This window comes from Mus musculus, chromosome 1 (genome assembly GCF_000001635.26).
Source record: "Mus musculus strain C57BL/6J chromosome 1, GRCm38.p6 C57BL/6J".
Taxonomy (NCBI): Eukaryota; Metazoa; Chordata; class Mammalia; order Rodentia; family Muridae; genus Mus; species Mus musculus.
Window position 1 is genome coordinate 82,533,596 of NC_000067.6, and position 16,443 is coordinate 82,550,038.

Below are 16,443 nucleotides of genomic sequence, written 5' to 3' on the forward strand. Positions count from 1 at the left end.
ACTTTTAATACTCTTGAAATGTAGTTTAGAAGACCAAACTAAATAAAACACTATCCCGAGCTCAGGATCAATATGATTCAGACTTAAGCAATTTTCTGTCTCACAAGATTATTTAGACTTAAGCAATTTTCCATCTCGCATAAGCCAGCATTGTGGCAGACCATCAGTGGCAGATGGTAGGGGTGGCTGGGCAACCCTGGAAAGGTGCAGAGAGAAGCCCCCTGCTCTATAGCTCACATCCAGTGACTTATGAGTGTGACGCTCTGCCCTCTTTAGGGGGATGAACAGGCATTTATTTCAGCAGTGACATCAAAAGCATCTCATTTATTACATGAAATCGAGCTTCTGCTCAGTTAGGGAACTGACCTGGGAGAGTAACTCTGTGGATAGCCGGGAGCCACAAAGCAGAATTGCAAGTTAATCACTGGGAGGCAAAGCTACTTTTACTTTCAATCTCGAAAACACTAATAAGCTAGAAAGGCTAATATGATTATTGAAATACAAAATCCAGGGAGACGAAAGTGGGGTAAAATAGCAATAAACAGTTACGAATTTGGTAGGTAAAAATGTACAAAAGTGGTACAAAATTCCATTTGCTATATTCATGTAGGAAGATATACACACACACACACACACACACACACACACACACACACACACACACACACACATATATATATTCCCCCACACACAGGTCTGCAAATGCCTAGCAGTGCTAAATGATTATGACCAGACAATGTGGGGGCAGGGGGGCAGGGTGTAAGAGGCAGCTTGCTGGGTTCAGCAGTTGCTTCCTGATGGGTGAACTTGAACACCACCTCACATGGACTCAACACCCTGCTCCCAGTAAGATGAAACTCTTAAGATTGGACATGCGACCACATTTTTATTTGATATGACATAGGCCCCACACATTTTGTAGCTGGTTATGCTGGACTGAAAATCTAAAGATCTGTTTGAAGAGAAGATGGATGTCCATGGTCTTCTCAGAAAACTTACTGGTAAGCCGGGTGGTCCTGGGTCCCCACGGTCTCCCTGCAATGACATCATTATACTGTTTTACAAGAGGAGGACATTTTTCTAGGACACAGATGCCTCAGAGGGAGAGAAGTGCAACGTGACAGATCTGTACTAGCCCAGGCAGGCAACCTATGCACTTTGTCACTATTGAGAAAACAACCATGTAAGGGCTCTATGGTGGATTTCTTTCTTTATTCTCTGTCTATCTAATGGAGACCAAAACAAGGCTGGTAGAGTCAGAACAATATAGAAGAAAGATGTGGGTTGTATTTCTGCTCATCTTACTGTAGCAGGTAAATCTAAAATTCCTGTTTCCACAATATACCTATCTCTCATCTAGTGTCCTCACCAGATCTTGCTCTAGAACAATAGTTCTGAACCTGTAGGTCTCATCTCCTTTGGGGGTTACATATCAGCTTTCCTGCATATCAGATATTTACATTACAATTCGTAAGAGTAGCAAAATTCCAGCTATGAAGAAGCAACAGAATGATGTTATGGTTGGGGGTCACCCCAACATGTGGAACTGTATTAAAAGGTCACAGCATTAGGAAGGCTGAGAACCACCTCTCTAGAGTGACAGGAAGAGATAGCAAGGACACCCTCCCTGATAGGGCGTCCAGTCCAGATCTAAAAATCAGCTTTGTGTTGATGTTTGATTGCTTTGCATGACAATCAGAGTGTGTGCATGCTCTTAGATGCAGGCTCTTTCTAAACACAAGTTACACTTAAGGTACTGTCCTTACACTTTTAGGTGTTGTCATTTCTGTGGTATTAGTCTCACATGGCTGTTCAACCAAAGCCTCTTCAAGTGTCTCAGAGCCTTGGGTCAGTCCATAGCAACTGACAACCTGATCCAAATAACAATGATGATCCCAAGGAGCCTTGAAATGGATGTGTCCTTCCTTATAACTCTGAATGTCTCAGAGGCAAGGCAATCTACAGCCAGAGACTAAGGCCCATGCCTCTCCACAAGGGGAACAGAGCCATCTGTTGTATGAGGTTAATGGCAAAGTAAAATAAAATAAATCAGTACATCCAATAATACTTTATAGAAAATCCCTGCCCGTGTGTTTCCTATTGGGAAAATGGCTTTGTCAAACGCACAATGGCCATAAAACTTACCTGAATACCTTTAACGCCACCAGTAATGTACACAGATCTTCCTTTTTCTCCATTTTCCCCAGGCTGACCCTGAAAAGGAGACATTCACTTAGGAAAAAGTAGGCTGCCATTTCAGTATTTTCTCTTCTATATGAAATATTAGTCACCAGTAAAAAGCACTGTAGCCATTTCACTGGGATGGAATTATGGTCTCCTTGATTGTTATCAGCCTGAGGTCCAAGGTTTTCATACACCTGTACTCAGCCATTCAATTAGACCAACCACTCACCAATGGTCAGTTACTAATTATGGGGTAGAAAGACTACGTTTTTCTCATACTATAATACAAGGCATTACTCTTAAAAGTATGTAATTTTTCAATTTAATTACTCGGCCCATTTCGGTATTTGTATCAAAGAAGAGCTTGTATGATCTTCTAAGGCTTTTTTCAAACTTCACAGCAGCTTCCCTTTGGTGAAACTGCTCCCATTTTGTTTGGCTGGTTGCTTGGCTAGCTAGCTGACTTTTGAGACAAGGTATCAATATGTAGCAGTGGCTAACCAGGAATTGGCTATTTAGTTTAGGCTGCTCTGGAGCTCAGAAACCTGCCTGCCTAAAACTCTTTCCTATAAAGGCATGTCCCCACTATGCCCCTGCTGTTTAGAACATTTTTAGGCAGTAAGTGAAATAGCTCAATGAATTCCATTATAGTTTTCCTATAGAACAACTTAAAATCCCAGTTAATATCTTACACACATTAACTTGCTTGCATTAACCCAGAATTTCTGCCTTCATCATATTAGCAAGCTCAGTGAAGGGGTGTAAATTTCTCAAGCTGATCCTATTCATAAAAAAGGCTTGACTTGGTTTTTGGGGGGAGGGGAGAGATATTCAGTGGCTTCCTGGCACATCATATCAACTGTTTCCTTGACTCATCCGCTTAGCTTTCTCAGGCAGCTGTGGCTTCCTACACATCCAGTCTGTATGGATTTCAGTTCCACACTAACTTAGATCAGTTAATGAGTCAAGTGGAAATAGACTGAATAGCTGCACAAAGATTAAGGCAGAAACTTGGAGGCAGAATGCTTGTCTGGCAAACCTGAGCTTGATCCCCAGATTTAAAACAAACAAAAAAGAATTCACGGCTCGCTCCTCAGTCCACAGATCACCACATGAATAACAGACTGGTCATGGTCAATGACAAATCATGGCATGTGTTTCGAAGCTTATTGTGACTGAGCACAGCATAAGCCTGCCATGATTGATCACTGCACCTCTTGGTCCACTGTATTATTAGCATATATTAATTATGCAGAATCAGGGCTTTTGTCCTGACATTTACATACGTGTGCATAATTTATCTCTTCAATAGTCACCCAGTTTCTCTTGTCCCCTCCCACTTCTGCTGATCTCCCTGTTCCCACATAGTGTCCCCTTTGCTTTTGCGTCTGTGTTTTGTGACCCAGTGAGTTTCAGTAAAGTTCTCTATAGGAACGTGGGTGGGAGTTTGTCTGCAGGAGTGCGACTGTACATTTTTTATTCAGACATGTGTGTACACACACACAGCAAAGCACAGCAAAACACATAGATGTGTTGCTTCCTTTTCTCTCACATATAAACCCAAGTGACATTTTTACAAAAATGACTACTTGAAAGAGGAAATTAGTCTCGGAAGATGAAAGGAAGAGAAACACAAGAGAGCCATTTACAATGTTGCCAGTGCAACTCAGGGAGTGTAAGTGGAGTTAGAGAAATCATGGCCACCGCAGCACCTAGGGCAGGTGGGCTCAAGCACGGAGACACAGACTGTGATAAAGATATTTCTCAATAATGAAAACTGACCCAAACATTGAAAGAGTGTGACAATTTGTCACAGCATGGAAAAAAGGTTAATTTGGTATTATATATTACATGATAAGGAAAAGGAAAACACCATTCAAAACAGCCTGGAGAATTTTTTTTCTATTATACAACTCAACACTTTGATTCTCAGATGTTTAAAATCACAAAGTACTACATAAATATTTGTTCTATTTTTTTTTCACTTCATAGATTTATAAGTGACAGCAAGTTTTTAACAGAGTAATGAAACACTAAAAGGCCACAAGACAGTAGTAGCTTTGCCCATCCCATCCATATGTGAGTTGCTTTGGGTAGCTTTAGCATTCAGGACAGTTTCAATTTACAGGCAGGGTGATCAGAAGTGACAAAGAGAATGCTGCTTAACAAAGGTACATCCCAACCCTGTGGTCAGCACTGCCTGCTATGGTAAAGCTACTGCCCCTGCCCGCCCCTGACCTCAGAAATGCCTGATTCAGTGGAAGGGGGAGGGGCTTCCTCTGTGTGTCTTCATCTCACAGCTTTGAAACTTGGAGAAGGGTGTGCTTGACTAAGAACATTGACACCCACAGATGATTTATATGTGATGTGAAGAATGGTGGCAGCCTGGAATTCCGTCTGAGTTCTAAGTTCAGACAGTTCTCCTTCAGTCGAGAGCACAGGGAAGATGACTGAAGAGAAAATGGATGGCTCTAGTAGTGCCAAAAAGAAACCTCTTGGGAGGGTTTAAGAAAATATTTAAATAGCAAAGGAGAAAAGCTGAAAGACAACCATACATAGAAAGTGAAACTTGATTCCTAAGGGAAAGAATTAATTAATTAATTAATTAATATTTTCTTATTTATTTATCTATTTAATATAAATAATATTTTATAAATTTTATTTTATAAATTCTTATATTTTATAAATTTTGTAACTAACATATAAAATATATAAAGCATATAATAATATATAAATGATATAAACAATAATTTTTATTTAAAATTTTCTCAATTTTTATTAGTTCTTTGAGAATTTCTTAACAGTGCATTTTGACTCAGGCCAAATCACTTCTGATTTTTACTCAAGGGAGAGAGCTGGACAGGTGGGTGGTGAGAATAAGGGATGCCCCTTGTAGAAGCTATCTTCAAATAACAAACTCATCCTGAGTAGTGGGATTGTAAGTTTTGGTAAACTGCCTCCTCCTTTAACTTCATGCAGGAGCAAGAACTGCCTTAATGAAGTCAGTTATTTCACATCCCATCTTAATGCCACTCAGTGTCCTCCCTTTCCCCAGCCTACTTAAACCCCTACATGTTTTGGTTCTGCCCACCTCCCCTCCTGCTTCCTCCAAGCATCCGGTTTTGTTGACCATGCTGCAGGCAAAAGTGCAGTGAGGCCAGTTCCAGTTCCCGAGTATACCAAGCCGGTTCCTGCAATTCATAAAATCTTTTCACTTAGGATCCCTCTAGGCTGTGCTAATGGTGTCTTACAGGGGGGCCGCCTGGGCCTGGAGCTCCTCTTTCTCCTGGATAGCCCGGATCACCACGTGAGCCATTGTAGCCGTCCACACCAGGTTTGCCTCTGGGTCCAGGAGGCCCTGGGTGACCCTAGGAATGACAAAGCTATGAGTGACATTTCTGCAAGAAAACCCCCGACATGCACCTTGATCTGCAGAAACCATGACCCATTTGTATACTTGTTTCATTTTGTGAGGCGCTCTAACCGTGCTATCTGGCAAAATTACAGCTTTAAAGTGCATGCAGTCTGTCTGGCAAGTTAATTTAGCTTGAGTTCTTCTCCTGCTTTGGAGGTATCTACTGCATTCTAAAGTTTCCCAAACCCTGATTTCTCCTTTCACAGGTCGTCTGTGCTGGATGACTCTCAAAAGGTTACTTGCAAAGCTGGGACACACCAGAAAATGAGGCTTCTCTTATGGACACACGTTTCATTCCAGAGCACTGTGCATGAAGAAACAGGTGTATCTAGAGTCTATTTTGGATTCAATTTCTTCTTTGTTAATTTGTCTGAGGGCTTTGCTCTTCATGTGAAATGCTTTGGTTTGAGAGTTATTACACAAGATTGAAGAATAAGCTACAGAATTTAAAAGTAAAAACTAACCATACATATTTTTGGAACATCTGTTTTTTCCGGGACTTTGTTTATGATTATGATGGTGTTTCTTTTCTTTCTTTTCTTTTCTTTTCTTTTCTTTTCTTTTCTTTTCTTCCCCCCCCCCCCTTTTAAGACAGGCTCTCATTATGTAAACCGTTGGATGGCCTCAAATGTGTAATCCCTCTGTCTCAACCTCCCAAGTACTCAGATGGTATGTGTGCACCACCACACTGTTTCCCTTTAAGGCTTCCAGTGACTCTTTCTTCCTTAAAATGACGGAGCAACGTGAGAGGACACTTACAGGTACACCATCCACACCTGGAAATCCAGGGACACCAGTTGGACCCTAATTCCAAAATATAAAACAAAGATGTAAACATGACTAATTATTAGATAGGCAAGTCTGTTTACTGGAAACTATTAACAGTGGTTCCACATCAAAAGCCCTTAACAGTCACTTTCACGTGTTGTTCACTGATTGGTCAAGACCTCAGCAGTTAAGAAGCATTCTTTCCCCCTCTGTTTTATGGACCCAGGAAGGCAACTTGGCAGAACCAACCCAGAATAAATATTTGTCACGGTGCCAAACTCCAGCCCTCAGAATCCTTCCCAGGACAACAGGACCTTAATGTGACCAACGGCAACTGACAGATCTACATCCTGGCTTATATAGAGTTATGAAATCATTTCATATTTTCACCAACAGGAAATAAGCCACGGTTTGACACGTTGAGTGGCATATCCCATGGTATTTTCTCAAGACATAAATGTGGGTTAAGAAATTAACACAGGATGATCTCTAAGACCTGCGGTTGACTGAGAAATGCAAGGTTCAGCCTGGCACACAAAATGCTTTGCTTGGATTGTTTGGAAAGCAGATGAACAACAACAGTCTTCCCTGGGCACATTTAGAGATTAAAGAAATGTTCTAGGAGGGCCTACTCCTCAGGAGAGGGGCCGAGAAAAAGACTGGTTACCACAGTCTTAGTTTTTGACCATGTGCAGTTGTGTAGTATTCCTGAGCCTGAGCATTATCAAGAGATGGGTGGAATAATTTGGCCTTTAATGAGATAATGTATTGTTTCCTTTCCAAACCCCCCACCCACCAGGCTAGGGGCAAGCAGCTTCACAAATCTGCCCACTGCCTTAGATTATTCAGAAGAGCACCTTTCTACCTTCCTCTTCTCTAAGCATGCTTCTAAGACTTTGGACTTCCCAGACAGTTTAGGTTCCATTCATCTTTCCCCAAACTTCTCCTGCCTGTCACGTAGCTGCTTACCTGCCATGCGTCTCACCTCTATGTCCATGCCTCTGTGCCTCCAGGCCACTGTAGCTGCATAGATTTTCCCTTCTTTTTCTCTTTGACTCCTTTAAGCAGCTACAGAGATTTATAGCTTGCTGATCCAGGCCAAAGTTTTCTTCTAAATACCAATATTATCCTCAGACTTTAAACTAAGCAAACAAATAAACAAGCCCTGAGCACTAGAGACTGGTAGGATACTGAGTGACCCACTCACCTTGTCTCCTTTCTCTCCTGGTGGTCCAGGTGAGCCACTGTCTCCTCTCTCTCCTTTTTCTCCTGGAATCCCAATAGGTCCCAGGGGTCCCAAGGGCCCTATTGGTCCCTGTGGTCCCAGTGGTCCTGGGTGACCCTGAAATGGAAAGAAGAGCCAAATAAGCTGTAAATAATGTTTGCTAACACAGGCACGTCCCTGTGAGTATAGAGAAATCAGAACATTAAAGTTGGGCAAATTCCAATAAAAACCACAAACAATCAGTTGATAAAAGTAGCTTATATAGCATTGCCTTTTCAAGCTGATTTTTAAGCTCTGTATTAACTGCCCATTATTGTGTGTGTGCACATAAATATGTGTGTATGCATATGTGTGAATGCATTCATATGTACATGTATGTGTGCTTATGTATGCATATATGCATGTGTGTATATACAAGGAGACTATATGTTTGCAGACATGGGTTGATTAAGGCTCTGTTTTTTGCCCACTGCCAATTGCATTTGTAGGTCTTAAGATGGTTTATGAATCATAGAACTAAAAATATCAAACTCTTGCTGCTACCATGTGAGGAACAGAGCTATCTATGAATGACGGAGAAAGTGCCTGGTAGACTTGATAGGGACAATGACTTTATGTCCTGTAGCTGCCCTCCTCCTCTGCCCCTGTACAGTTAGTGATTTTGAACTTGGAAAAAAAATAATTCTTTCACATTATAATTTTGATTTGCAGAAATTCAATCATTGATTTCTTTATAAGATTATCAACCAATGGCAACAAAGAAGCTATTTGAGTGGACACAGAAATATAGGATCAGTTTGTCCAAATGACACTGTGTCTCAATATTCTGTCCCTGGGGTGACAAATGTGCTCAGCTTGTTTTGCCACCACATTGTTCATCATCTGTTATCTCTCACTAGAATTGAAAACCCTCCTCAAATTCACTCACAGTTGGGCTATGGGGTTTAGTGATTCTTCAAATTTTCTAAAATCCATCAAGAAAAAAAGCCTCTTGCCCCCAAACTCACTCATAACTTCATATTTAAAAAATTAACATCTTAGCTGGGCAGTGGTGGTGCACATCTTTAATCCCAGCAATTGGGAGGCATGAGGCAGGTGGGGTTCTGTGAGTTTGAGACCAGCCTGGTCTACAGAGTGAGTTCCAGGACAGCCAGGGCTGCACAGTAAAACCCTGTCTCAAGAAACAAACAAACAAACAAACAAACAAACAAACAAACATTTTTAAATTGTTGTATTGCAGCATGTATGTGTCTGTGTGTGTGCACATGCACGTGTGTGTTGTGTATGTGTATGCAACATACTTGCCCCAGAGATGTATATTGAGGTTGGAATCAGTTCCCCCCTCTACCATGCAAGCCCCAGAGATAGAACTCAGGTCAGGTCTTCAGGTTTGACAGTAAATGACTTAACACTGAGCCATCTTGCTGCCCTGTAACTGCATTCAATGATCAAATATGTCTTGCGACAAGGACAGAAACGCTTGATAAATTTTGGCAGCTACCGACTAAGATCATATCTCTTAGATTTCTAGAACAAATGCAGGATGGTCTCGGAGATGTACAGCATTCTGGGAAACTATTTCTTGCAGAGTCCTATATGTTTAAAACTCTGAAATATCCCAAATCAAGGTGTTAGCCCATTCGTTTTTGGGTACCTTGTCTGTGTGATCCCATGAAGGAAGTATTGTGTGCTGAAAAATCTAATAACCAGATGTTCCCCTAAAAGCAGGACAATAGCCAGCTCTTCCAACCAGACCAGCACAGATGCCTAACACCAGTGGGACCCAACCATTACCACACTTGAACCCTGTTTACACAGTGATGCTGACTTAGGCAGGCCCAACCAAGCAAAGGGAGATGATGTAAAGGACGAAACTGGGACCTGGTGAAGGAGCTACTCGCAACAATACAAGAATACAAGAATAAATCAATACAATATCACTTGGATAACGGGAAAAACAGAGTCTTACAAAAATCCACCAGTCTGAGATACGATGAACACATTGTGTGACTTCTAACAAAAAAGCACAATTTAGACCCACCTTCCTGAGCTAACAAGTATCAGAGAAAACATGGAAGGCAAGTAAGTAGCCTAGAAGGTGGCAGAGGGAGAGAGAGAGAGAGACCTGCAGTGAGGGTCTAAGGAGAATGTGCCACACTGACAGCATTTATAAACAGCCATTGGAGAGAGCAACAAAGACGCACTCTGGCTGACAGGGAACATGAGGAAGACGGTGATTAAGTAACAGGACAGAATGGTCTCAAAGCTCAAGGCCACACTTACTATTTCATTAGCATATGTTAATTATATATAATAGTGGGCTTCATTCCCACCTTTCTGGACTACATCTCTAACCTCTCTCATGCTCGGCATCTTTGTCAACAGCTTAGGGCCAAAAAGAATAAAACCTGTAAGGCTATTTAAGAGAGCACCTGTTGTGATAAATGCTAACCGCTGTTATTCCGTGCTATTGTGACAAATGTGTAAACGACAAAAACAAGCCACAGAACAGTATGCCCTATGCTCCCAACCCTCAAGAAACAGGACAGAGCCTATGGCTGGCTATCTGTTTACAAATGAAGGCTTCTAGATGGTATGCAAGCATGAGGAGAGGGAAAAATACAAGCCAGGGCCATGTCACATTCCCCTCCTGGTGCATCCTACAATCAGCAACTGTGACCTTTGTAATAAAGATAAATTGCCACTTCTGCGTCACCATTAAGCCACCAGGTCCACAGCATTACTGACAACCTTTAACATCTACCCGGACCGTGCAATTGAAAACTATTCTCTGTATGTATTTTCTGTTTCTTCATCTTTTCCATCCTCAACATAATGGCTACAGTTAATTGAGAATTAGAAAAGCTTGAAACTTGTGTGTGTGACCAAATAGCAGTAATGAAGCAGGACTGTGAGACTCTGGGAAGTGGGGAAGGTAGATCAATTTATAATGCATAGCATGTACATTCTAGACCACAACCTGAAAAGACCTTCCTAGCCTGTGTCAATTAATCTTATATCTAATATTAACCTTTTAAATGAGATTAATTAACAGACATTTAAAAGTTCTCTTTTTTCCCTAGATATGAAAATCTGAAAACAATTGCTATTATAGTAAGTCTAGAAGTATCTTTTTGTCCTGTGAGCAATTTGTACACCACCTCCCCAAATGACCTTCTTTGAATACAGTATTTTGCAACAATGTGCTATTGAGAACACAGCAAGATGAACTCTCATATAAAAGAGAAACTAAGAAAGAGACAGCCAATTAACTGGCCATAAATCTCTTTAATGTGTTTCATTTCAAACATGCAATCCCGAATCCAGTAAGCTAATGGGACTTTGCAGAGGAAAATAAGGGGGGGCAGGGGTGGGGGAGTGGAAATGTTTAACACCATGGTAAGCCTAATGGAATTCTATTTAGTATGCTGTGGGAATGGGTCCCAATTAGAGAAAGAACCATAAAAATACTTAGAAAAAAACAGCAGAGCAGAAAATAGCTGTTTGCATTACTGAGGGAAAGCAAACCTTCCTCCAAGGTCCCCTTCCCGGACACGGCAAGCACACCAACTTCTAGCCGTTTCTGGGAAGCTCTTGTCTTCAAAGCTTTGAGCATGCTGTCTTTACTCACTGACAAGGGCCCTCCATTCCTGCCCTCAAATTTCCCATGGAGAGACCATCTCACCCTGACCTCCTGCCCTTGCCCTTAAAAATAAAATGTCTTTCCAAGGTGCTAAAGAACACTTCTTACCCGTTTCCACCAACCTCGTACCCATGCCCTCTTCCTAACCCTATACTCACTGAACTGGGACCTCCTGGGAGACAGAACCTAGGTATCCAAGACCATGCTGGCAAGAGAGATGGGTTGGCTGGCCTTTTGTTACTACAATTAAACAACCTAGAGGAGGAGTGCTTTATAAAAAAAAAAAGCTGGGCTGAGGAAGGAGCTTAATGGTAGAGCACACACCTGGTGTACATGAGGTTTAATCTCCAGTATCACAACAAACAAACAAACAAACCATCAGAAAACCAACCAAACCAACAAAAGATAAAACAAAGGATGGAAATTTTTATTTGGGCTCATAGTTATGAAAGTAGAAGCAAAGTATAAATGTCACAGTACAGGCTCTGGCCAGAGGCCAGGAAGCTATACCACACAGAGATGAGAGAAAGAGAGGGGGAGGGGCTAGCTTCTGCCCCATCCTTAATTAGCCATCGGAATTAATCCTGGGGGCTCCAATCTAATCCTCTAATCTATTTACTTCACAGCGTCCCTACCTCTAAGCATTACGGTAATTGTACTTTTCTTGATACCCGTTAATACCACTAACACATGACTTTGGGGATTGAGCCGCATCATGAGTCTGTGGGAGACAAAACACACTCAGACTGTAACTGCAGAGGACAAAAAAAAATGTTTCACAAAATAAGGTGAGCCCTGCCCCACTTCAAGGAAAGATGGGTGCAAATATTTCCTTGAAGCCCCAAACTACTGTCCCCAGAACTCTGGCTTTCAGAACATCTGTAAAGCTCCAGGACCCTTCCATGGAACTGTATACTCTAGAGCACCCCGCCACCTGCTGAGCAGCGAGCTGACTTGCAAGCCTGCTGGAGTCTTAAACTATTGGACAGAGGCAGTTAGGCCTTGATTCCAACCTCCCTAAACAGTAACTTTGTAAGTGGAAAACTCACATAAAATTTGGAATGTCCCCCTTTGAAGACTATGAACGTTATGACTTCATTTTAGTGCTTTTTAATATTATTAGCTATTTTGTTATATGATAAAAATTTTAAAAGAATCACATTGAACCTTGGTTAACTGTACTAAATCTGTCTAAAAGCTGCTCAGAAAAAAATCCCCTCAAACGTTAGTCTTTGAGATAGTGGTCTGCCAGTTCATTCCATTAGAATAAATAATTTATCTACGGTAACACAGAAAGAATGTCTATTTTCATTAAATCTGTTCGCATAAAAATGGGGTCAGGGGAAGAAAACCTTATAAGTAAATATTTAGGCTTGCTTATCTCTAAGGCTATCTTAGAATAGACAGAGTGAAGAGAGAAAAGTAACAGTCTATGAAAGTTATTTTTCAAAACTAGAAAACCAATCATCACAAGGCTTTTCATACACCCACACACATATATACATATGTGTGTGTGTGTGTGTGTGTGTGTGTGTAATTTCTCTATCTGTATCTGAATCTCTCTCTCTTTCTAGGTATACCTGATTGCAAGCCTTAATCCCGCTCACCTACCATGATTAAACTCCGTTCCACATGGAGACCTTCAGCTAAGTTTCGGGTTGAACAGCTGTGGTTTATAGTACTCCTCCTATGTGGACAAAACTGACTCTGTGGTTTGTGATGTTCATTATAAGACAGTGAAGTCACTGGCTGCAGAATCCAAAGACGATCAGCTTGACCCCTGGGCAAGTTGGGTGTGCCCCATGAAACCACCAGGTTATCCCTTTCCCTCTTCTCCAGGGCCAAGCTGACACGGGTCATCATAGCAGTTACCGGCTTCCTTACAGCAGCACAGGCTCCTGGCTCAGCTGATCAAAGAAGGGAGACCAGAGTGCACGCAGTGTCACTCGGAGCTGAGGACATTTTTAAGACTGTCCCTGGTTAACTAAGGAGTAAGAAAACTACGTCTGTTTTACAAGGTAGAAGAAAGCAAAAGATACAAAATTATACCTTTCTTGAGAACACAAATCAAAATTTCAAGTTAGCCTTTTTGGCTGCCACTGATCTGGCTTCTCTGAGACCAGAACCCATGAGGGATGATTTTAAAAAAACCACAGCACTCTTGTGATTTTTATCAGTTTAGTTGCAAACTGATAACTACAAACATAGGGCTAAGGAGATGACTCCTTACTGTGCAAGCATGGAGACCTTTTAAGCTCCAGAACCCATTTTTAATTTTTTTAATTAGGTATTTTCCTCAATTACATTTCCAATGCTATCCCAAAAGTCCCCCATACCCCACCCCCACTTCCCTACCCACCCATTCCCATTTTTTGGCCCTGGCATTCCCCTGTACTGGGGCATATAAAGTTTGCAAGTCCAATGGGCCTCTCTTTCCAGTGATGGCCGACTAGGCCATCTTTTGATACATATGCAGCTAGAGTCAAGAGCTCCGGGATACTGGTTAGTTCATATTGTTGTTCCAACTATAGGGTTGCAGATCCCTTTAGTTCCTTGGGTATGCAGAACCCATGTTTTAAAACTGAGGTGGGAGGCATAGGTTTGAGGAAGGAATTGAGATGTGTATCCAAGGATGTCGATCCAGACAGATCCCTTGCTTACTTGATGAGATCCAGGCCAATTAAGAGACCCTTAAAGGTGAAAGGGCTTCAGAGATTGGCTCTTGGCTTCTACACACATGCATGCACGCGCGTGTGCACACACACACAGAGAGAGAGAGAGAGAGAGAGAGAGAGAGAGAGAGAGAGAGAGAGGGAGAGAGAGAGAATGAGAGAGAGAGGTGATCTTTCTATGGGAACTTTAAAAGAGACTGTGGGTGGGTAGGGGGTCGGGGGTGGATATGGAGGACCTTTGGGATAGCATTGAAAATGTAAACGAAAATGCCAGCCCAGGCTACTATACCCGGCCAAACTCTCAATTACCATAGATGGAGAAACCAAAGTATTCCACGACAAAACCAAGTTCACACAATATCTTTCCACGAATCCAGCCCTTCAAAGGATAATAACAGAAAAGAAGCAATACAAGGACGGAAATCACGCCCTAGAACAACCAAGAAAGTAATCATTCAACAAACCAAAAAGAAGACAGCCACAAGAACAGAATGCCAACTCTAACAACAAAAATAAAAGGGAGCAACAATTACTTTTCCTTAATATCTCTTAATATCAATGGACTCAATTCCCCAATAAAAAGACATAGACTAACAGACTGGCTACACAAACAGGACCCAACATTCTGCTGCTTACAGGAAACCCATCTCAGGGAAAAAGACAGACACTACCTCAGAGTGAAAGGCTGGAAAACAATTTTCCAAGCAAATGGACTGAAGAAACAAGCTGGAGTAGCCATTTTAATATCGGATAAAATCGACTTCCAACCCAAAGTTATCAAAAAAGACAAGGAGGGACACTTCATACTCATCAAAGGTAAAATCCTCCAAGAGGAACTCTCAATTCTGAATATCTACGCACCAAATGCAAGGGCAGCCACATTCATTAGAGACACTTTAGTAAAGCTCAAAGCATACATTGCACCTCACACAATAATAGTGGGAGACTTCAACACACCACTTTCTTCAAAGGACAGATCGTGGAAACAGAAACTAAACAGGGACACAGTGAAACTAACAGAAGTTATGAAACAAATGGACCTGACAGATATCTACAGAACATTTTATCCTAAAACAAAAGGATATACCTTCTTCTCAGCACCTCACGGGACCTTCTCCAAAATTGACCATATAATTGGTCACAAAACAGGTCTCAATAGATACAAAAATATTGAAATTGTCCCATGTATCCTATCAGACCACCATGGCCTAAGACTGATCTTCAATAACAACATAAATAATGGAAAGCCAACATTCACGTGGAAACTGAATAACACTCTTCTCAATGATACCTTGGTCAAGGAAGGAATAAAGAAAGAAATTAAAGACTTTTTAGAGTTTAATGAAAATGAAGCCACAACGTACCCAAACCTATGGGACACAATGAAAGCATTTCTAAGAGGGAAACTCATAGCGCTGAGTGCCTCCAAGAAGAAACGGGAGACAGCACATACTAGCAGCTTGACAACACATCTAAAAGCCCTAGAAAAAAAGGAAGCAAATTCACCCAAGAGGAGTAGACGGCAGGAAATAATCAAACTCAGGGGTGAAATCAACCAAGTGGAAACAAGAAGAACTATTCAAAGAATTAACCAAACGAGGAGTTGGTTCTTTGAGAAAATCAACAAGATAGATAAACCCTTAGCTAGACTCACTAAAGGGCACAGGGACAAAATCCTAATTAACAAAATCAGAAATGAAAAGGGAGACATAACAACAGATCCTGAAGAAATCCAAAACACCATCAGATCCTTCTACAAAAGGCTATACTCAACAAAACTGGAAAACCTGGACGAAATGGACAAATTTCTGGACAGATACCAGGTACCAAAGTTGAATCAGGATCAAGTTGACCATCTAAACAGTCCCATATCACCTAAAGAAATAGAAGCAGTTATTAATAGTCTCCCAACCAAAAAAAGCCCAGGACCAGATGGGTTTAGTGCAGAGTTCTATCAGACCTTCAAAGAAGATCTAATTCCAATTCTGCACAAACTATTTCACAAAATAGAAGTAGAAGGTACTCTACCCAACTCATTTTATGAAGCCACTATTACTCTGATACCTAAACCACAGAAAGATCCAACAAAAATAGAGAACTTCAGACCAATTTCTCTTATGAATATCGATGCAAAAATCCTCAATAAAATTCTCGCTAACCGAATCCAAGAACACATTAAAGCAATCATCCATCCTGACCAAGTAGGTTTTATTCCAGGGATGCAGGGATGGTTTAATATACGAAAATCCATCAATGTAATCCATTATATAAACAAACTCAAAGACAAAAACCACATGATCATCTCGTTAGATGCAGAAAAAGCATTTGACAAGATCCAACACCCATTCATGATAAAAGTTTTGGAAAGATCAGGAATTCAAGGCCCATACCTAAACATGATAAAAGCAATCTACAGCAAACCAGTAGCCAACATCAAAGTAAATGGAGAGAAGCTGGAAGCAATCCCACTAAAATCAGGGACTAGACAAGGCTGCCCACTTTCTCCCTACCTTTTCAACATAGTACTTGAAGTATT

General features: G+C 41.3%; 1 protein-coding gene across 4 annotated transcripts in view; it reads right to left on the reverse strand.

Annotated features, from left to right (window-relative positions):
* The window catches only part of Col4a4 (collagen, type IV, alpha 4), a 138,616-nt gene that overhangs the window by 85,177 nt on the left and 36,996 nt on the right, over window positions 1–16,443 (reverse strand). For 3 of the 4 annotated variants that reach the window (NM_007735.2, XM_011238653.3, XM_030245430.1), the window contains exons 5-9: window positions 7,575–7,709; window positions 6,359–6,403; window positions 5,436–5,552; window positions 2,146–2,214; window positions 1,000–1,035 (exon numbers count right to left, since the gene is read on the reverse strand). In NM_007735.2, the coding sequence (NP_031761.1) occupies window positions 1,000–1,035; window positions 2,146–2,214; window positions 5,436–5,552; window positions 6,359–6,403; window positions 7,575–7,709 (402 nt within the window). Of the gene's footprint in view, window positions 1–999; window positions 1,036–2,145; window positions 2,215–5,435; window positions 5,553–6,358; window positions 6,404–7,352; window positions 7,380–7,574; window positions 7,710–16,443 lie in introns of those variants that run through there. The other variant, XM_011238652.1, reaches the window with a different exon arrangement.